The following is a 21,362-nucleotide window of genomic DNA, read 5'->3' on the forward strand; positions in this document are numbered from 1 at the left end:
GGAAAACCTGTGGATAAAACCAAATGCCAAACGTTGGACGCTGTCTCCTTTTCCTTTTCTCTCTCTGATTGTTTTAATTGTTCTGTGGTGGTTTTAATGGATTTGAGACCCTGGAGCGGCAGCTGCCTTTCTGATTTCCAGCTGCTTTTTGTGAATAATTTAAAAAGAAAAAAAAAAAGAAACTTTACATTTTGGAGACAAACCTGTGTGAGTTTTTTATTGGTACAAACGTTGTATTTAACACTAGGGGTTTTGTACAGTTTTTTGCCTTTTCTACTAGAAAACAATGTAAAGTGATTTCACAATGTGAAGAGAAAAAATTGCCACTATGACCAAACGCACAGTCTGTTCTGCAGCAACGGGATTCAATCAACTCAAAGTCGTGATTCAGCCGTAGAAATGCTTTTCCTTTACCTTGTTTGAGCTTTTCCTTTCTTTCCTGTTTTGATTTGCAAAAGAAGATGTCTTTTTTGTGTGAACTTGTGTTGTACTATGTAGAAAATTATGGATTTTACTTTAATGGTTTAAAAAAAAAAAGGCAAGAAGAGCCCTTGTCGCTTTTCTGACCTGATCACAGAGTTTGTGTAGTGGATTAAAAATGAAAAAAAAAAAATTGTTACAAGTTTGGAGCAAGGGAGTATGTGTTTAAAAGGAATCTTTCCTTTTTTTGTGTGTTTTTCCTTTTGTCCCAAATGGGGAACCTAAATCTGTTTTAATTGCACAGACACACAGACAAAAAGTCATTTTGTATCTGCCAAGTGTGGTACCTTCCTTTGTTTATTTGCTATTAAACTGTTTGAGAAGAACTGATGTTGTCTTCAGTTATTGATTGTGCGTGCAGTGTGTCCTTGGGGCTGCCTGGGTTCTTGTTCCTATTCCCAAAGAAGGCGGGGCACCCCAGCGGAGTTTACCTGTTGGTATGCAACTGAACTCACCCAGCGCTCTGCGGGGGGAAATGTAATTGCTCTCAGAACATTGTATTCTCCATCATCCTCTATTCTGTCACCTCCCTGCTATGAAAATGCTTCTCTGCCATCCATTTTTGTGCTGCTTCTGTTCTCAGTAGTGGCTGCCACACCACAGGACTGTGAGCCCAAATCCTTTCCCGGTGCCACACAGTTCCCGTGCCAGGCATCCCAGGCCACCCTCCCTCGCTAGACCTGTGGTGCCCCAGGCCAGCGCATATCCAGATTCCTTGGGTTTACTAGTCGGTGCCGCTCAGGCCCTCTGGCTCAAGTATAATTTGTCTGCTCCTCGCCAGCACCTTTGCTGCCACCACACCCTCACTCGCTGCCAGCCCTGGCGAGCAGGTGTCTGAGTCAGGCAGCCAGCACCTGGCTGTGGGAGGGAGGCCAGCCCAGCCACCTCCCTTTCTGCCCTATCCCTCTGTGGTGTGTCTGTGGGTAGCATTTCCCAGTGGGGTTTGCCAAGTGCTAGCCCGCAAAATGTTCTGTGAGAAGTCAGAGGTCTGCTATATTCTCCCACCGTGTAGCAGTGTAAGTCACTCCCGGCTCTGAGAAATCGGGTCATAAAGAAGCCTTTCAGACTAGATTTAACCCAGCATCTGCCAGGCTGTGGTTCCTTGTTGGATAGTGTCCACTTGCTCTCAAAAACAAAAACAACCGGCTATTCAGGCACGTTCTAAACTGGGGTTTAGGAGATGTTTGTCCACCCAAATTTGTACTTAAGGGTTACTTTATTATGCACTTCCTTGCTTAAAAAATGCATTTAACTGAAAATCAAAACTGCATCAATCTGCAGTAATTGTCCTGATCGGGGGTTCACGGACTCTTCACCGCCATCCAAGTGCTGTGGCCAGCACTTAACGCACATTCTGTGTTCCACTCCTTATAACATTCTGTGGGAACTACTATTCCTACTGGGTTGCCTATGAGAAAACGGTGTTCCCGAGAGTCAAGGCAGGTCTGTCTGACCCCCAAGTCCTTCCTCTTAAACCACTTCTGAGATGGAAGTGAGGTAATGATAGAAGTAAATCAACATGCGGCAGTTAACCAGCACGGTCTCACCACGCAGGACTGTGCTCTGTCCTTGAGGTTCTGGAGAGGAAACGTGGGGGACCCTGTGATTCTTGGCAGCTGTCTTGGTGTTTAAGAGGTTCACTGGTAACTCAGTACTCCCAAATAGCTGGTCCGTAAGTTTTCTGTGCAAGGTTCCCAAATAGTTGGTCAGTAAGTTTCTGTGCAAGTGTGCCACACTTCTTCCCTAGACCTGGTACCACCCAAACAATTCTTTGCCTAATGTTCTTTTTTTTTTTTTTTTTTAAGATTTATTTATTTATCCATATAAGCACTGGGTACAGTCAGAAGCGCGGGAGGGTGAGAGAATTCACCAGAGCCAGAGAGGAGAGCAGAACAGGCAGAACGACGAACTGCTGAGGGGAGCAGTGGGCTGCAGGAGAGGTCTGTAGCGCCATGTGGGCCCCTCGCCCAGCGGCTGGGGATCGAACTGGCGCTGCAGAGGCTGCGGGCAGCTTCATAACCCAGCGCTCAACCGCTGCACCACTGGGGAGGCCCCAATGTTCTTTTTTTCATTGTACAATGCATAAAACAAATTTTCTACTTCAACAACCATTTTCAAGAGTACAATTCAGGGTGCCATCCTGGTGGCGCAGGGGTTAAAAACTGCGCTATCAAGCTGTCGCCTGCCCAGTGGCCAGGGAGCTACCCACATGGCGCAGCAGACCTCTCCTGTCGCTGCCCCTGCTCCCCACTCTCTGGTGACTCCTTTCACCCCCCGCACCTCTGGCTTATATACCAGTTCTTGTATGCATACATAAATCAATCTTTAAAAAAAAGTATAATTCAGTGGCATTTCGTGTATTCACATCACCACCTAATATTTTAAATTCACTTGAAATCCTTTTTCAGCTTGCCCATTAGTATTTGTGAAATCACAAGTTTAATATCCTACTTATATTTTTTAAGTAGGCATTAAATGACATCAATAATTATAAAATGCACATTGGGTGCGCTCTCCATGAGGTCTGCATTTCACACTTTAGGGAGTGGGGTGGATAGTCAGGCTTCTTGGTGGCTTCCCTTCCAGAATTCCTGTTTCCTTTATAATTAGAGGGAGGTTGAGCCTGACTGAACTGGAAGTCTCCAGTCTAGCAGATTTTCTAAGACTCGGGATCAAGGGTGTTGGAGCTTCCCTTCAAGTCTTTGCCATGGGATGCCTGTATTTCTGAGATGGAACTTTGATGGAAAAAACAGAACGTTAAGGACAATTTGAACATCTTCCTTAACATCGTATTTAAAGGCTGCTATTTCTCTAAAATGTATGTGAAAGGGCATAGGCACAATTTTTGACCTTTTAAAAAATTTAACAGGCTTTTGCATCTTTTGTAGTCATACAGCTGTACCTTAAACCATTTGTATTTTGTGTACAAACCCACATGCAATCACCTCTTCTTGACTAGATTCCTCAGCACCTAATTTTTTGCCACTCTCCTGGTACCCACGTTGCCGTAGAGATAGCCATTGCCCCGAATTTCTGGGTGAGCACACAGCTTCCCTCTACATACTGTGCTCACCTGAGCACCTCAGTCCCAGGTGAAGACAAGCCGTCAGGAAGCAAATGAAAAACAGATTCGTCCCTACACCTCTGGGAATGTCTAACAGTCTGGTAACAGTTCCCTTCCAGATAGGGTAAGAGATGACTTTTTCTCACACCTGCTCCCTTTTTCAAGCATTTTCCTTCCCTCTCAGGAGTGCTGTCCGACCCCCGCCATCTGGTGTTTCATTGCTTTTGTACACACGACTCTCAACAGGTAAAGGCTTCAATTAATGGGGGCTAAGGTAGGGTGGCTCTTCTTTTTTTAAGTCAAAGTTAAGAGACAGGAGGGAAAATGACTGGGAAGCTCTGGCCCACACCCCCACCTCCTGCAGGGCTCCCACTGACCCGAACCTCCCAAGGTTAGTGTCTTTAAAGGCCTTGATGGAGATGTTCATAGCCTCTACAGTGCCTCCACTTACAGCGGACAAGACATTGCTTTGTAGCTTTGGAACCAACTTGACAGCCTAACTTAGAATATGTCCGCACTGCAAAAAGAAACCCATACCCATGCAGTCACTCCTCGTCCCTACTTGCTCCCACTCCAACTCCCTGCTCCACTGATCTTTCTGCTCTATAGTGGTGCCTATTTGCACATGCCCTATAAGGCAGTCCTCAAATATAAGGCCTCCCGCATCTGGCTTTTCACTCCAGGCTGCTTCTCCTTGACTCCCTACTTGGAAACTACTCACAGTGTTAGCCCCATTCACCTGCTCCTGTCATTGCTTGCCCTCTGGTCTGATTATCCAGCCCTGCTGCAGCTGTTCTGTCCCTCCACCTTCCAGGAGGCTCCTCTTCCTCCCCTTTGCCTGCTGCATCATCTGCATCACCCCGGAACTGGGAATCTTCTAGACTTGCCTGCATCATCCAGTCCAGAGACCCGTTAGGAAAAAATCCGTTCCACATATTCACTGTGAAGCCACAAGTGAGTAGAGGCTACGAACATACAGCAGGATATGGAAACAGAACAGGACATGGAACGTCCCTGAGTCATTCAGTCGCACTGAATACTTTGTATGCATACTTGTATTCAGTAAACATTTGGTGAGTAAATAAAAGTGACAGTTTTTGTCCAAGAGCTTCTTGGTGCCCTTTTCCCCAACTACATTAGAGTTTCATGCAGCTGGATCTTTTAGAAATTTTCATCCATTCCAGAACACAGGGAAATAATGTCTCTCCTGGTTTATTGATTGCTAGTAACTGGCCCTCGGCCCTCGGTGGCCCTGAGACAAATGGCAGTCACTGTGCAGGAGTCCCCCTAAGGCCCCTTCAGTGGCAGCTCCCCAGGGCCCTACCTGGTGGAGGAACAGGTGTCAGCACCCACATTGAGGGACCCTCCGCTGTTGGAGAGCCCCTTTGGCAACCAGGGAAGACCCTCCCAAAGGAGGGGACAGCTACCTGCAACCTTTCAATCCTGAGAGTTCCCCAACCCTCTCATCCCTAAAATGGAGGTGAGGCTTACATGACACAAGGACCTTTTTTTTTTTTTTTTAAAGATTTATTTTTATTTATTTATACAAGCACTGGGTACAATCAGAAGCGCGGGAGGGCGAGAGACTGAGCCAGAGCAGGGAGCAGAGCAGGCAGACTGAAGTACACTGCTGAGGGGAGCAGCGGGAGGCAGGAGAGGTCTGCGCGCCATGTGGTACCCTCCTCCGATGGTTGGGGAGCAGCCGGGGATTGAACCGGCGCTGCAGAGGCTGCGGGCAGCTTCGCAACCCAGTGCTCAACCTCAGCGCCACCAGGGAGGTCCAACACAAGGACCTTTTAAAGTCCTCTTAGAGGTCCCCCTGGTGGCACAGGGGTAAAGTCTCAGGGCTATCATGCTATGGCCAGCCACTGCGACATGAGTTCGATCCCCGGGCAGGGAGCTACCCACATGGCACAGCAGACCTCTCCTCTCTCACCCGCTGCTCCCCTCAGCAGTGTATTTCAGTACATCTGCCTGTTCTGCTCCCCACTCTGTCTCTGGTGAATCCTCTCACTGCCCCCCCACCTGCCGCACCTCACCTGCACCCCAGTTCTTGTATGCATAAATAAATAAATAGAAAAAAATTAAAAATTTTAAAGTCCTTACTTAGAGTTTGAGGTGTTTTTTAATTAGAACAGTCACGTAGTTACAGAAGAGGCCTGAGTTTGGTGGGGAAAGCTTGTTTAGCAGTCTTTATCCACTGCTCACACCAGCCCTGTGACCTCGCGAGTGACTTGATTTCTTTCAGCCTCAGATTCCTCATTAGCCAACGGAAATAAATGCAGGCGCCCCCAGCAGATCTCAGAAGATGGGAGGTTGTCTCAAACGCTTGGCCCAGCACCTCCCCTGCAAGCTCACTAAAGTGACTGACAACCCTGACACAGAGTCCCCAATCCCACAGCCCATTGATAATTCTTAGATGGGCTAAGTGTACTTCCAGAATATTCCTCTCTAGATACAAAAATACATACCTCATTTTTGTTCATTGAAAGGAGATCCTGTCGGGCCTCCCCGGTGGTGCAGCGGTTGAGCGCTGGGCTGTGAAGCTGCCCGCAGCCTCTGCAGCTCCGGTTCGATCGCCGGCTGCCGGCAAGGGTCCCACATGGCGCGCAGACCTCTCCTGCCGCCCGCTGCTCCCCTCAGCAGTGTACTTCGGTCCTTCTGCCTGCTCTGCTCCCCGCTCTGGCTCTGGTGAATTCTCTCACCCTCCCGCGCTTCTGACTGTACCCAGTGCTTGTATAAATAAATAAATAAATCTTTAAAAAAGAAAAAGAAAGGAGATCCTGTCACAGTACAGAATGTTCTGCTGCTTTAATTTTTCAGTTATGGTCCCAGGCAGCTGTCCATCCGGGTCCATCCACAGGTATCTACCTACACTTTTTTCTTCTTCAAAGATTTATTTCTGTATGCATACAAGAGCTGAGTGTAGGCCAGAGGTGCTGGGGGGTGAGAGGATTCAACAGACAGAGTGGGGAACAGAACAGGCAGATCTACTGAAATACACTGCTGAGGGGAGCAGCGGGCGAGTCAGGAGAGGTCTGCTGCGCCATGTGGGTAGCTCCCTGTCTGGGGATCGAACTCTTGCTGCAGTGGCTGCGGATAGCTTCATAGGTTGCATCTTAAGCCCTTGTGCCACCAGGGAGGCCCCCACTTTTCATTTTTTAAAGACTCAGTGTTTCATGGTTTCTCAACTACTCTTGGGTTGAACACAGGTGGTTTTAGTTTTTCATTATAATTAGCAGCCCACTCAAGGAAGGCTGGTGAAGGCTACTAAAGAAGCATTATTTCAACGTCCTATTTTCAGAGCATGTTCGTTATTATATCACCTGGTTTTCACAGAAACCTCACTGGAGAAGTGAATGCCTCATTTACAACTGGGAAGCCCATTTGTCTGGGGAATCGGGCCTGGCATTGTCCCTGCTGTTTCCATTTGTCCCTACCATTGGAGCAGGACCTGCAAAAGCTAGTGCCTGCAGGGGCCAGGCAGGTGATGCCAGGGTATGAAAGGCCTGAACAAGATGACAAGTGACTCTTGCTTCAGTGTCAAGGTGACAGCAGGGAGCAGGGGACCTGTGAGCCAAAGCCTCTTTTGGCTTTCACACCAGACACCCACCCCTTGACTGGGTGACCCAGGTTGCTGGAGCTTCCGGTCCTCCCAGAAGCAGGGAATACAGGTTTGTTTCATGCAGTCCCCCAGATAACAGTATAGCCGAGCAACTCAGCAATATTCAGCTCTCACATGCCAGATGGTGACCCTGCTTCAGGCCCAAACCTAATTTCCTGCCTTTGGGTATAAAACAGGATCAACACAGCAGGCACACGATCAAAGCCCCCAGGCCACGGCTGTCCACCATTCTGAGGTGAAGTCCAGAAAAGACCATTTAATTTTCGGGCCCGTCCTTCTGATTTCCGGGGTCTTTTTGTCTTTGTAAATTGCTGGATGCTTGGGTGCCAGGCCTGATTCGGTTCATCCTCTCCTTTCTCTTTAACCATTTTTTTAAAAAGGTTTATTTATTTATGCATACAAGAACTGGGATACAGGCCAGAGGTTCGGGCAGTGAGAGGATTCACCAGAGACAGAGTGGGGAGCAGAATAGGCAGATTGACTGAAATACGCTGCTGAGGGGAGCAGCGGGCGAGACAGGAGAGGTCTGCTGCGCCATGTGGGTAGCTCCCTGGCCGGGGATTGAACTCATGCTTCAGTTGCTGTGGATAGCTTTGTAGGTTGCATCTTACTTAACCCCTTGCACCACCAGGGAGGCCCCGCTCTCTTTAACCATTTTTGTACCCATTTCTTCAACATTCCCAGTGAGCTTGTGTCTCATCAAGGTGGCTGATTCCTGAAAGAGGCATCCAGTTCCCCATCTGCTCTCCTGCTCCTTCCTGGGACAATGTCATGGTTAGGATGCATCTGAGCTCTCAGGTATCCTAGGGGGTATCTCACCAGCGGCAAAATAAGTTCCTCTGTCCAAGGGGCACCTTCTATTTTGACTCCAGTGCTACCCTCTCTCCCCACCTCCCAAGTATTTCCTCTACTTCCCCACCCCTTAATTAAAAAACAAAATCAGACAAAATGAACCAATTAATAGTGAACAGTTTGGTGGCAGTTACTCATTCACCTCTGCCTGGCTCCAGGGTAAGCAGCCTTGGTCTGTATTCTGTCTCTATGAATTTTGCTTTCTTGATATTTCGCTTAAATGAATATACCATTAAAAAAGGTAGAGACCTCCTAGAGTCACAGTGCTTGGGGTCTGTCCCTGTTCTGTCTCCAGGTAGCTCTACCTCTCAGTGCCTCTGTTTCTTTATCTGTAAACCGGGGGAAATGCTCAGCACAGGGGAGGTTGGTTGGTGGGAGGCTGTTGCTCACCTCTCACTTGCTCCTGGTAGTAAGACAAACTGCAGACTTGCTCCAAAGGAACATGACCTTGACCTAGCTGGGTGCAGTAGCTGAATCCCGGGAAACGTGCACAGAAATTAAATTTTTAAAGGAGACAGAGGTGCTCTGCTACCTGAAACAGGCCAGTGTGGGCACATTCCTGCTGCTGAGTCTGAGTCAGAGGAAGCCTTTCTCCTGTGAAGTTTTGAGGCCATTTGTGCTCCCAGGTATCTGAAAAGGATGGTCCAGACTCCTTTGGGGCTCAGAGGCAGGCTGCCCACTTCCTTCCCTTCCTGCCCCAGCCTCGGGGCAAACTCATGTCTGGACTGTTGAGTGGGGAGAACCTGCCCACTCTTCACTCTCCCCATGGTCCCAACTTCTTCCCCTCTGCCGGTAAACTTCATCGCAGGATGCCCCTGAGATGAGAAGACCATCCCAGCCAGCTTGCCTGTTCCAGCAGCCCCCAACTGGCCACTGAACCTTCTGTCCCCCTCCCTTTCCCAGCTTCCTGTACTGCAAAGAGCACTCCCGCCCTCCCCTGGAGTGCTGGTGGTCCTATCTAGTCCCCTCTCCCTCTGCTGAGCCATGACCCTGGGGTGTGGGCCTGGAGCTGGCTATGTGCCCCCAGACTCCTGGACTGACTCTCCTTCTGCTCACAGTGAACAGGTCCTGTCTGCCTGTGCTCCATTTCCCCGGGAAGGAAGAAGGGCTGGATGGACAGGGCAGGGCGTGGCTGATGGACTGCTCGGCCTGCAGCAATTGCTCTAAATTTCACAAACTCACATTCCTCTCTTCTCCCACTCATTCATTCAAGATATTTATTGTGTGGCTAGTGTGTCCAGAGGGTACCTGCCTGCACCTAGAAGGGGAAAGCAGATCTTCAGCATGTAACCTCACTAATGAATATAAAGTTATAGAAAGAAATCACATTTCAGAATGGAATGGAATTCTCTATGAGAGGACAATATTGGCTGATTCAACCAATCTTGAACTTCACCAGGCACAGTGTCATAGGGAGAAGGAAAGAGACTAAGATGTACAGGGAGGGCCTCCCTGGTGGCGCAGGGGTTAAGTCACAGCACTCTGAAGCTATCGGCAGCCACTTGCAGCAGAAGTTCGATCCCTGGCCAGGGAGCTGGCTCGCAGGGTGCAGCAGATCTCTCCTGTCTCGCCCACTGCTCCCCTCAGCAGTGTATTTCAGTAGATCTGCCTGTTCTGCTCCCCTCTCTATCTTCAGGGAATCCTCTCACCCTGCGCACCTCCCTCTGGCCTGTACCCCAGTTCTTCTATGTAAAAATAAATAAAATCTTTATATATAAAAAAAACAAAGACCGTGTCTCCAGCTACTTACTGTCACATTCTAGGTCCTGGGGGTTAAGACATCAGCAGATGAAGCGGGAAGGGACAGAATTCCGCTCATAACATGGAGGGTGATGGTGATCGACGTGCAAATTTGTAACTGCACCAAAAACCCAGCATGCACTCTGAAAGGAGGAGCCTGGTATGCAGAGAAGGAGAGAAAAGGGGGTGAAGTGAATGGTGGGGTTGGCAGGGGCCCCATCATCCAAGCCTCAATCCCCAATGCCTCACTCGACTGCCCCCTCACTCAAAGCCTCTCTACAGTGTCTGCACTTAATGTTCATTATTAGGGACCTTTTCAAACTGGGATGGACCGTGGTTGGAATTGGGGCGCATTTTTAAACCTTCAAGGGCCAATTTCTGGCAGACAGACACATGGACACCGGTTTCCCGCGTGCCAGACACAGCTCTGGCCCTGTCCAAGAGAAGCCTAGCGGTGCAGTGAGATGGGTGCCATCTCTCTCTCACCACAAGTCACACTGTCCACAAAGCTAATGAGCAGTAGAGCTGGGATTTGAACCCTGGCGGCCTGACTGCAGTGGCCATGCTGTTACCCCCATGTGTGTTGCTTCAGACAATGCCGGTGTCGCTACTACCCGGTTACTATGCTCGTTTCACAGAAAAGGAAACAGACGAGGAATGGACTTGTGTCCCGATGAGAGGCCCCAGTGCCCAGGAACAAAGCCATGTGGGGCAGAGGCGCGTTGTGTGGGGAGAAGCAGAGCTCAGGCTGGCACGGGGCCCAGTCCCCTGAGACCGATCTGTGTCCAGCCTCATCCGTGCATCCTCCCAGCTCTCAGCCCAGCCCTGGAGGTGGCTCCTTGGCCAGGCTGCCAGAAGGACCTGCCTTGCCAGGGTGACCAGGGCCAGAGTCAGAGGTGCTGAAGCAATGCCCAAAGGGTGTCCCGGGCGGACAGGGCGCCTGCATCCCTGGGTAGCCACCTCTCTGCTTGGAGGTGGGTGGGGCAGAGGCCCGTGTACATGACCTTGCAGCTGACATTCCTCGGTGGCCACGTGGCCCCAACTGGCAGGGACAGCTGCAGACAGGGGCTGAACAGGCTTTGTTCCCAGGGTGGCGCCTGCTCTCCATCCAGGCCTGCTCCAACGCTGCTTTCCTTCCCGGGGCTGGCACGGTGGGTCCCTGGCCATGAGCGCCTAGAGGCACGGAGCCACCAGGGTCTCTCCACGTAGCGCGTGGGCCTGGGAGGATGGGTCAGGACCAGACCAAGCAGCAGATTGAGAAGGGGCTCCAGCTGTACCAGTCTAACCAGACAGAGAAGGCGCTGCAGGTGTGGATGAAGGTGCTGGAAAAGAGCGGGGACCTCGTGGGCCGCTTTCGAGTGCTCGGCTGCCTGGTCACAGCCCATTCGGAAATGGGCCGCTACAAGGAGATGCTGAAGGTGGGGTACTCAGCCGGCCGGGGCTGAATTTCTCCTAGACTTCCTGGCCTCTCCCCTGCCTCCTTCGGCTCCCCCTGTGTCTCACAGGCTAGTGGCTGGGGCCTGAGCCTCTGAATCTGCATTAAGGTCTTGGGCATTAGGTTTGGGCCTGTAGCCTTGAACTTTAGTGTCTGAGACTCAGACTGAGGTTTACAGGCCTCAGGATTCGGGGAGCTCAAGGCCAGGTTTCTAAGTGTAGGTTTCAACCTTACTGTTTGGGGTTCTGAGCCTGAGCCTGGGAGTTTGTGGGCTCCTGGCTGGAGGCGGGGGTGGCTGGGGGCTAGAGGCTGAAAATCTAGGCTGGGGTGGAAGGGTGAGGCTCAGAGTCCAGGCTGACAGCCACCTGTCCCCCACCCCCTGGGCAGTTTGCCGTGGTGCAGATCGACACAGCTCGGGAGCTGGAGGATGCTGACTTCCTCCTGGAGAGCTACCTGAACCTGGCACGTAGCAACGAGAAGCTGTGCGAGTTTCACAAAACCATCTCCTACTGCAAGACTTGCCTTGGCCTGCCTGGCACCAGGGCTGGCGCCCAACTGGGAGGCCAGGTTAGCCTGAGCATGGGCAATGCTTTCCTGGGCCTCAGCCTCTTTCAGAAGGCCCTGGAGAGCTTCGAGAAGGCCCTGCGCTACGCTCACAACAACGATGACGCCATGCTGGAGTGCCGAGTCTGCTGCAGCCTGGGCAGCTTCTATGCCCAGGTCAAGGTGGGCCAGGGCCTGAGGGGTGGGGGGAAAAGGAGGACCCCCTCCTACCTCACCTCGTTCAGTCCTCCCATTACCCAAGGTGAAGACTTGGCCAGGAAGGGCAGCACCAGAATTTAAGCCTCCATCTCTCTGAGTTCTGGGTCTGAGTTCTGGGGCATTGGGACTCTCCTGACTCCCACGGTGGGGACAGACTGGCCTGTACTACCACGTGCTTGCTGTGTGATGAGGGGCAAGTCTCCTCTCTGAACCTTGGTAGGTGTAGTTATAAATGAGGGCGTGTAGGCCCCACCCTACAACAAAGTTGTGAAGATTCATGCATCCAGTATTTATTGAGACTCTGCTCTATCCCTGGAACTACTGGGCTGGGGCGCAGATGTGAAAACAATTGCCAAGTCCCTGGCCTCATGAAGCTTGCATGCATTGGGGGAGAAAGACAAACAATCTGTTAGTCAGTTACATAGCAGGCCAGAAGTTTTGAGAAGAAAGCAAGAAGGACAAGGCTTGGGAAGTCGGGATTTCAAAAGGGTGATCAGAACGCCTCCCACAGGGGATGTCTGAGGACTCGAAGCAGACAAGGTGAGCCGGGCAGAAATCAGGCAAAAGAGCGAAAAAGAGGGAACAACTGACGCTAAGCTCTGCCCTGCCAGGAGCTTCCTGGCATGTTCCAGAAAGGATGGAGACAGGCCTGGGTACAGCAGGTGTATAATAAGGAGGTGGAAGCTGAGGGGTCTGAGAGGTAAGGGTGGCGGGGAGGAGGCAGTGTGGGCTGAGTGAAGGCACCTGCGAACTCTGAGGGCTGATTCCTCTTCCCTTTAGGCACCAGACTTGCTTGGCCCATGGGGGTGGGGATTTGTGCCTCTCACAGAGATGCTCAGTGAACCTGGGGGTGAATGAGTGTGTAAACAGTGACAGCTCAGAGGTGAGTGTGAGGAAATGAGAGTTTGCCAGGATCACACAGAGGATTTCACTCTCAGCAAATACAGAGATGAGCCATGCAAGTGAGATGCGACAGCACCGGGGTGGGACAGGGTGTTATAAAACATTTTTTTTAAACATTTTTTTTAATAGAGGCATGTTTTATTTATTTATTTGTTTGTTTGTTTTGTTTTGTTTATACAAGCACTGGGCACAGTCAGAAGCGCGGGAGGGTGAGAGAATTCCCCAGAGCCAGAGCGGGGAGCAGAGCAGGCAGAAGGACTGAAGTACACTGCTGAGGGGAGCAGCGGGCGGCAGGAGAGGTCTGCGCGCCATGTGGGACCCTCCTCCGGTGGCCGGGGAGCAGCCGGGGAGCAGCCGGGGATCGAACCGGGGCCGCAGAGGCTGCGGGCAGCTTCGCAACCCAGCGCTCAACCGCTGCGCCACCGGGGAGGCCCAAAACATTTTCTTTTTTAATGAGAAGTAGAGAAAATGAAATACAGTGAATCTCCATATACCCACCACCTTAGATTAAATAATCATTAATATTTTGCCCAGTTTGACTTACATATTTTTAACTGAAGCCTTGTGATATAAAATGACAAGCATCGTGATATTTTACCCTTAACTAGTTCCCTAGGCATTTCCGGGGGAAAAGGAACGCCTTATATGAGGCTACTCTCTTGCAGAAGCACAATACTATTATCACACATACACCATTAAGTGCAATTAGCACTTAACATTTTTCTCCTTATCCTGAAAATTCATCTCTATCCTCAGCTTCTTGGAACTGGCACACAAGCAAGAACCGCTCACAGTCATGGTTATTGTCTCTTAAGCTCTTTCAATAGAGCGTTCCCACCCTCCTCTTCATTTCCCATGATTTATTATTGTTAATTTATTTATTTTTAAAGATTTTTATTTATTTATGCATACAAGAGCTGGGGCACAGGCCAGGAGTGTGGGGGTGCGGTGAGAGGACTCACCAGAGACAAAGCGGGGTGCAGAACAGGCAGACTGACTGAAATACACTGCTGAGGGGCGCAGCGGGCGAGACAGGAGAGGGCTGCTGCGCCATGTAGGTTGCCTGTGGGTTGCTCCCTGGCCTGCTGGGGATCGAATTCATGCTGCAGAGGCTGCAGATTGCTTGATCGCTTCATAGGGCAGTGCCAGGGAGGCCCCTCCCATGATTTATTGCAGAAGCCAGATAACTTGTTGGTAGAGTGTTCCATCTTGTCTCATTGCTTCCTTAAGGAGTCACCGGACTGTTTTTGTTTTTTAATCTCCATTACTCCGTACAAACTGGAACTCAGACCTGCCTTGGTAAGATTAAGCTGCACATTTTTGCGAAGGATGCTGTACAGTGAAGCCCACTACCTCATCTGACATCCTGTCGCTGGTGGAAGAGTGACAGCCTGAGCTCTCTGTCTTAGGGTTTGCCTTTTCTTTTTCTTTCTTTCTTTTTTTTTAAGATTTATTTTATTTATTTATCCATACAAGAGCTGAGGTGCAGGTCAGAGGTGTGTGGGGGGTGAGAGGATTCTCCAGAGACAGAGTGGGGAGCAGAAACAGCAGATCTACTGAAATGCACTGCTGAGGGGAGCAGCGGTGAGACAGGAGAGGTCTGCTGTGCGTGTGGGTCAGCTCCCTGGCTGGAGATTGAACTTGTGCTGCAGTGGCTGCCGATAGCTTCATATTGCTGAGACTTAACCCCCCACCCCACCCCTTGCACCACCAGGGAGGCTCCAGGGTTTGTCTTTTCCTGTCCTCCGTGGCAGGTTTACCCGTGGACCACCACTTTGGTTCCCTGAGACTTTTTCTTTTTAAGATTTCTTTATTATTTATGCATACAAGAACTGGGGTACAGGCTAGAGGTGTGGGGGGTGAGAGGAATCACCAGAGACAGAGTGGGGAACAGAAAAGTCATATTTACTGAAATACACTGCTGAGGGGAATCAGCGGGAGAAGAAGGAGAGGTCTGCTGTGCCATGTGGGTAGCGCCTGTCCGGGGATTGAACTCGTGATGCAGTGGCTGCAGATAGCTTCATAGGTTGTGTCTTAAGCCCTTGCGCCACCAGGGAGGCCCCCCTGAGACTGTTTATTCTGCAACTACATCTTCCCTAATGGTTTAGGCAAATCCGTTGATATTTGTTGCCTGAATCAATTCTTTCATGTCCACTCTGCTGAAATGGAGATTTCCAAGTCTCATCATCCCTTCTATAATCATTAGCTGGCATTTTTCTTCCATAAGGAAGAACTTACCTTATGGGTAAGGGGTGGGGGTGCTTATCGGTTACCCTGAAAGACAGCTCCTAAAGGAAATGCAGAATGAACACTTTTCCTCTTTCCTTTAATTACCACTTTTCAGAATAAGGAGCTGATGTAATAGCTGCTGTCAGTGGTCACAAGTTTTGCTTTCTCTTTTTTGGAGCACCATTGTCACACCGTGGATTTTGTAAGCACTCAGTATTCTTCAGTCTAGCGCAATCATTGTTCTTTTTGATGCTATTATCTTCACTTTAACACATGGAGCTCCACTTTTGTGTCCTTTTAACTAGACTTCATTTACGCTTTGAACGCTTTCTTGTTGTCTGCCACTGCTAGTAAACTGTCCCAGGCTCCTCTTACTTTTTTCCTGTCCAGGCCCGGAATCAGCCATTTCTCTGATTTTTTTTTTTTTTTTTAAGTAGGAAATGGTATTGAAAGACCAAATGTGAACCCCCAGGGAGCTCATGGCTGCTGAGTTGTCTTTGCTTCTAGATCTTTTCAGTTGCCAGCGTAATAGAAATTTTTACTGATATTTCCAACTAAACTAGAATGTTTCAGGATTGTCCTTTATTTCAAACTTGATTTGCTTTTCACTGGTTGAAAAATCTTGATTTCTAACTACATAATTAAATATTTTATCCTTCAAAATATATAAGATAGTTTCAAAAGACAATACCAATATTACTTTTAAAAATGAAGTTTAAGATTTCTTTGCTGTTCTTTCTTTTTTAAATTTTTTTTTTTACATCATAGTTCATTTTTAAACAACATTTGCTTTCCCCCACCCTCCTCAGGTGTAGTCCCCATAGAATTCCCTTCACCAATGCACCCATGCCCTTTGCTGTCCTTTCTGTCTTCATAATATACCCTGCCATGGATGAAATGTCCACATGTATGTTCTAAGATCATTTGAAATAATTATCTTTCCGTATGTTTATATTAATATATAGTGCAATACAATGCAACATATTATAGCATATAAGTTACATATATGCATATAATACTAAATTATAGCATAATTATAAATATATTCTGATGCTTGATTATATTTATATATTTATTATAATTATTTATATTATTTATTTATATATTTATTTTATTTATTTAATTGTAATTTTGAATTTATATGTTCATTATGCTTTTGCTTATATTTATATATTTTTATTTATTGTATATTACATATCTCTTATATATTTTATTTAATATATATTTATCACAATCACATTTTATTTTAATTAGTCATATTTATATTATATTTATTATATTTATTAATTTTAATTAAAATTTAATAATTATAACACAGTGTTATGTTACTTATATTTATTATAATTAACTATATATTAATTATATTTTATTTATTATAATTAATTTAATCTATATTTATTATGATTGAATATATTATATGTTCATCTTATTTATGGTGTATTTATACACAATATGTATTGTGTATTATTTTTGTATGGATAGTATATTATATAGCTATAATGATCTCCAGTTAGGATCATTTCTTTCCATTTTCTGTTTTTAGGGTTATTTAGGTTATTTAGGTTAGCATGTAAATGTGGGAAACATTTACATACCTTCAAAATAATAAGAACAAAACAAAAATGGTAGGAACAGGTCTTTGCTGGGATTGTGGAGAGCTCATCTCTAACTTAGAGAGGCTTGTTAGATATTAAGCAAAAGATCAAACAGGTTTTCTACGAGAAAGAACAGAGAAATGAGCTATAGCCGAAGGGGACATGAGGAGAAAAGAAGGTGGTTTGATTTTGATTTTTGTTTTTACTTTTTAAATGAGGTGAGAAGCGCCAGGATGTGTTGCCTGCTGAAGGGAGCGATGCAGGGAGGACTTAACTGGAGGTGGGAGGTGGAGGAGTCTGCCCCAGGGCCCACTAGGTGGGACAGGAGGCCACGAGTGGGAACAGCTGTGTGCTTGATCTGTGCATTTGATGGGTAGGGTGGATCAGGGAGCTCCTCCCCAATTCTCATTTTTCCCAGTGGATGGTAAACCAGGTCATCAGCAGATTACGGTCGGGTGGGGCCTTCGGAGGTTTGAGGAGAAGGAGGTATTGCAGAGAATGGTGCGTTCCCCGTGGTCTGTCCGATGTCTTTTGGAGCAGGCTCAGTCCCTGAGCCTTCCCTGATCAGCTGCTGTGGGTACCCGCAGGCAACTCTGGTGGGGGTGGATAGCCCCGCTATCCCCCCTCTCTGTATCCCTGCAGCTGAGGGACCCAGCTGGGACAGGGTGTGACAAGAAGTCAACTTTTTTATTCATTCATTCAACAAATATTTATTGTGCATCTACTGAGGGCCAAGAACTGTGCTGGCTGGTTCTTGGCAGGCCAGGTGAAGCCCTGCCTCCCCACACCTTTGTGCAGTCTGCTCTCTCCACCCAGATGGCTCCTTCCCCAGTGACCAGAATGAATGAATGAACACAGCTGAATATGCTGGAGCTGGTTGCTGGAGAAGCCAGGCTCTGGGGCCTCCATGTAGGGGTAGCTCCAGCCACTCATTGTGTCCCCCACCCCCCCACCTCATGTCCCCTGCAGGACTACGAGAAAGCCCTGTTCTTCCCCTGCAAAGCAGCGGAGCTCGTCAACGACTATGGCAAAGGCTGGAGCCTCAAGTACCGGGCCATGAGCCAGTACCACATGGCTGTGGCATATCGTCTGCTGGGCCACTTGGGCAGTGCCATGGAGTGTTGTGAGGTGGGGCAGTGGGGAAGGTGGGAGTGGTGAGACTGGTGTGTGGCCAGAGCTTGGGACCAGGATGGCAGGGCTTACTCCTTCCAAATCAGCCCACTGGGGTCCCCAAGGCTTGTCCCTGACCCAGCCTGTCTTTAGCTGTATCCTGGAAGGATCTGCTATTCCTTCACCTCCCTTGCCCCAGTCTTTGGCACTCCACTGGCCTGGGTTCAAATCCCAGCTTTGCTGTTTACTGGCAAGTCACTTCTCGATCGAATCACTTCTGCTTCCTGAGCCTGTTTCCACTTCACTGGGTGCTGTGAGGCCTCAATGATTCCGTGTGGGAGGCCTCAGCACTTTGACAGGTGTATTGGGTTCTGAGGGCTTTGGTGAGCCTTGGGCTGACCCATCAGAGGGGCCCACTGGACAGAGGATGTCTCAGTGGTGGGGGGACAGAAGCACAGGTCTGAGTGACCGGCCTCCCCTGCAGGAGTCCATGAAGATTGCACTGCAGCATGGGGACCGGCCCCTGCAGGCGCTCTGCCTGCTCTGCTTTGCTGACATCCACCGGAGCCGTGGGGACCTGGAGGTAAGGTCACGGGGGTGGGGGGGCGAGCGTGGTGTGGGCCTGACCCAGCCTAACATCACTTCCCCACCTGGCTGTGCAGACAGCTGTTCCCAGGTACGACTCCGCCATGAGCATCATGACTGAGATTGGAAACCGCCTGGGGCAGGTGCAAGTGCTGCTGGGCGTAGCCAAATGCTGGGTGGCCAGGAAAGCGCTAGACAAGGTGAGGTCCAGATGGACAATTTCCTTTCCTGCAGTTCCCTGTTTCCCCAGTGTTTCCCATTTGGGGCCAGTCGGTCAGCCAAGAAGCTGGGGGTCTGGCCCTTTCAGACATTTAACATCAGTTTCATCCCAATCCTGTGAAGCTGGGACATTCTTAGTCATTTTCCAGGCTCAGAGAGGGCCTGTGAATTGCCCAAGGACCCACAGCCATGAAATGTGCAGTGCTGGGGTTTGAGCTGAGGTGTCTTAACTGCCTCCCATGGTTTCACAACACCTCTCAAGACAAATATCCTTCCCATTCTGCATCTGACTAAACCGAGGCAGAAGGCTACACCCCCAGTTCCTGCAACTGTGCATGCACAGCAGCTTCCCAGCCAGCTCACCCACCCAGGCACCCTCTCTCGTTCCTTTCCTGGGAGCCAAAGACCTCTGTCAAACAGCTCTGCTTGTAACTCTGGCCTGTGCTCTCCTTCCAGGCTCTGGATGCCATCGAAAGAGCCCAGGACCTGGCCGAGGAGGTGGGGAACAAGGTCAGACCTGATTCTGTATTCTAGGATGAGGTGCATGACCAACTGAAAGGCCAAATATGTTTGATTTTACTCGGTTATAGTCATTCAGGTTTACCCAAGTATCTCAGGCTGATCAGAAATGCAGATGAGGTGTTGTATTTAATTAACAAAACAGGAAAGCAAATTAATTACGATGGAGTCAACGCGGTAGGTCTGGTTAATAAAACCCTCAAAAACATGTGAGGTCCCCAGCTGGTTTTCTGCTACTTCACCCACCCCCTCATTTTGCATGAGGGGAAACCCAAGCCTAGAGGGTCGTTGTTTTTCCTGGGGCCATCCGCAAGGCAGGAAGGGGGCCAGGACAGAACCCCGCGTGTACTGGCAGTGCTGTGGTCCTAAAGGTCAGCTATGCAGGCTGGGCCAGGAGGCAAGCTGGAAAGCTGCTCCCCAACACTAACGTGGTCTTGTCCCTGCACCCCCTCTCTTGCCCGCCGGCCCAGCTGAGTCAGCTCAAGCTGCACTGTCTGAGCGAGAGCATCTATCGCAGCAAGGGGCTGCAGCGAGAGCTGCGGGTCCACGTGGTGCGCTTCCACGAGTGCGTGGAGGAGACGGAGCTCTACTGTGGCCTGTGTGGGGAGTCCATAGGTGAGAGGAACAGCCGGCTGCAGGCCCTGCCCTGCTCACACATCTTCCACCTCAGGTGAGTGTTCCTGTGGCAGCAGGGGCACATGGGTCTTTTGGGGGGTACTTCAAGGCCCCAGCTTGCCTCATGACTCTAGCAAAACCAACAACAAGCATTGACAAAATGCTTTCTGCCCCCCTGCCAGTCCTAAGAACTTCCTGTGTGGGAACACACGGAATCTTCCCAGCAGCCTGGGAGGCAGCCATTCTTATTCTTCTCCCCAGAGAGGATTCAGACAGGCCTCTCAAAGGTCCAGCCCTGCTTCCATTCATCCTCCTGATTCCCAGCCCAGGATCTGCCCTGGGAACCATGGGGGCAGAGTGTGAGGGGCAAGCTGAGCAGGGGCCTGGGGAGTGGCTCCTCCCTTCCAGGGCTGTGGGACACCTTCCCAGTCCCTACAGAGGGGGGAGGGCAGGGCCCAGGCCCAGCATGGAAGACAGACTCCGGAAGTGGACAGAGCCCTTTGCCTCCCAAGGTGCCTGCAGAACAATGGGACGCGGAGCTGCCCCAACTGCCACCGTTCATCCATGAAGCCTGGCTTTGTGTGACCTGTCAGCAACCTGGGGGCTTCGCCTCACCTCCCCACTCCTCCTCCATCTTCACTCTGGAGGGCCCTGACAGGCCTTTCCTTGGATGCCTGTTCACTCTGGGGGCAGTGGTCAGAGCCTCCTCTGGTCTTGGGCATCCTTCCCGCTGTGGTTTCTCTAGGCTCAGCTGCCCTCTCCCATCTCTTTGTACTTTGCTCTTTATAGAAAAATAAACCATTTGTACCTGGTGCCAGTGATTCCGACTTTCAGAGAAAGTGGTCAAGGAGTTACCACTACCACCCATCACAAGTACAGGCTGGAAGCTTTCTAAACATTCCCGTTTATTGGGAACCCCAAATGTATATTCAGAACAGGAGCCCCTGCCCCAAGTGTGATGGGACCAGCACAGACAAGACCTCCCCACATGGGCTTTTTAACTCCTGTCAGGTAATTCTACAAAGCATGAATTTGGGATCAGCAGCCCCAGTGCTGACACTGATTCACTGAACAATCTTGGACAAGTCACTTGACTCCTGGATTCCCCATGCCTTTATCTAAAATTGAGCATAATTCAATCTGTCCACAGGGCAGGGTTGTTGATAGGATGAAATAAATGCTATTAACTCTAGAGGTGCTTTGTTTGCCTGAGCTAGCAGTTAAAATTAAGTCCTGCTTTTAACATATTCCAAGAAAACCACTGGACATATTTTCACCATGTTTATGGGGTATGTTTGTTATGGTTTGACTTAAGACATAATCTACTTGGTTTATATAAAGTTCATTTTAGGAGGGCCTGGGCCTCATGGAGTGATAAGCAGAGATCCTCGGGAGCAGGGGCGCAGGTATGAGAGTCTCACATGATTCAGAAATACGACCTACTCCCTGGGAGGAAAAGACTTGATCACGTTTTTTGTCAATCGAGCTCTTCCCACGTGGGCTGTTCCGAGGCACCTGCTCTGAAGTTAGCAGCTCAGCGATCCTCTCCTTAAAATTGGCTAATGATTCTCTCCAGTAACCCATTAGTAAGTAATGATTATAAAAAAGGAGACTGAGGTGCCTTGTCTT

General features: G+C 49.3%; 1 protein-coding gene across 5 annotated transcripts; it reads left to right on the forward strand.

Moving 5' to 3' along the window:
- Positions 1-10,987: 10,987 nt before the first annotated feature.
- On the forward strand, positions 10,988-20,318 carry RAPSN (receptor associated protein of the synapse; the record flags this gene model as incomplete). Of its 5 annotated transcripts, XM_084253419.1 has the most annotated exons (8): positions 10,988-11,179; positions 11,584-11,922; positions 17,655-17,813; positions 18,280-18,378; positions 18,458-18,580; positions 19,056-19,109; positions 19,589-19,788; positions 20,246-20,318. In XM_084253419.1, the coding sequence occupies 8 exons, from the start codon at positions 10,988-10,990 to the stop codon at positions 20,316-20,318; spliced, it is 1,239 nt and encodes a 412-aa protein (XP_084109545.1). The 5 variants fall into 5 exon arrangements, with proteins under 5 accessions (XP_084109545.1, XP_084109546.1, XP_084109547.1 ...); XM_084253420.1 differs by lacking the exon at positions 19,056-19,109; XM_084253421.1 differs by lacking the exon at positions 17,655-17,813.
- Positions 20,319-21,362: the final 1,044 nt, after the last annotated feature.

Source organism: Talpa europaea (assembly GCF_964194135.1).
Source record: "Talpa europaea genome assembly, chromosome: 1".
Lineage (NCBI taxonomy): Eukaryota > Metazoa > Chordata > Mammalia > Eulipotyphla > Talpidae > Talpa > Talpa europaea.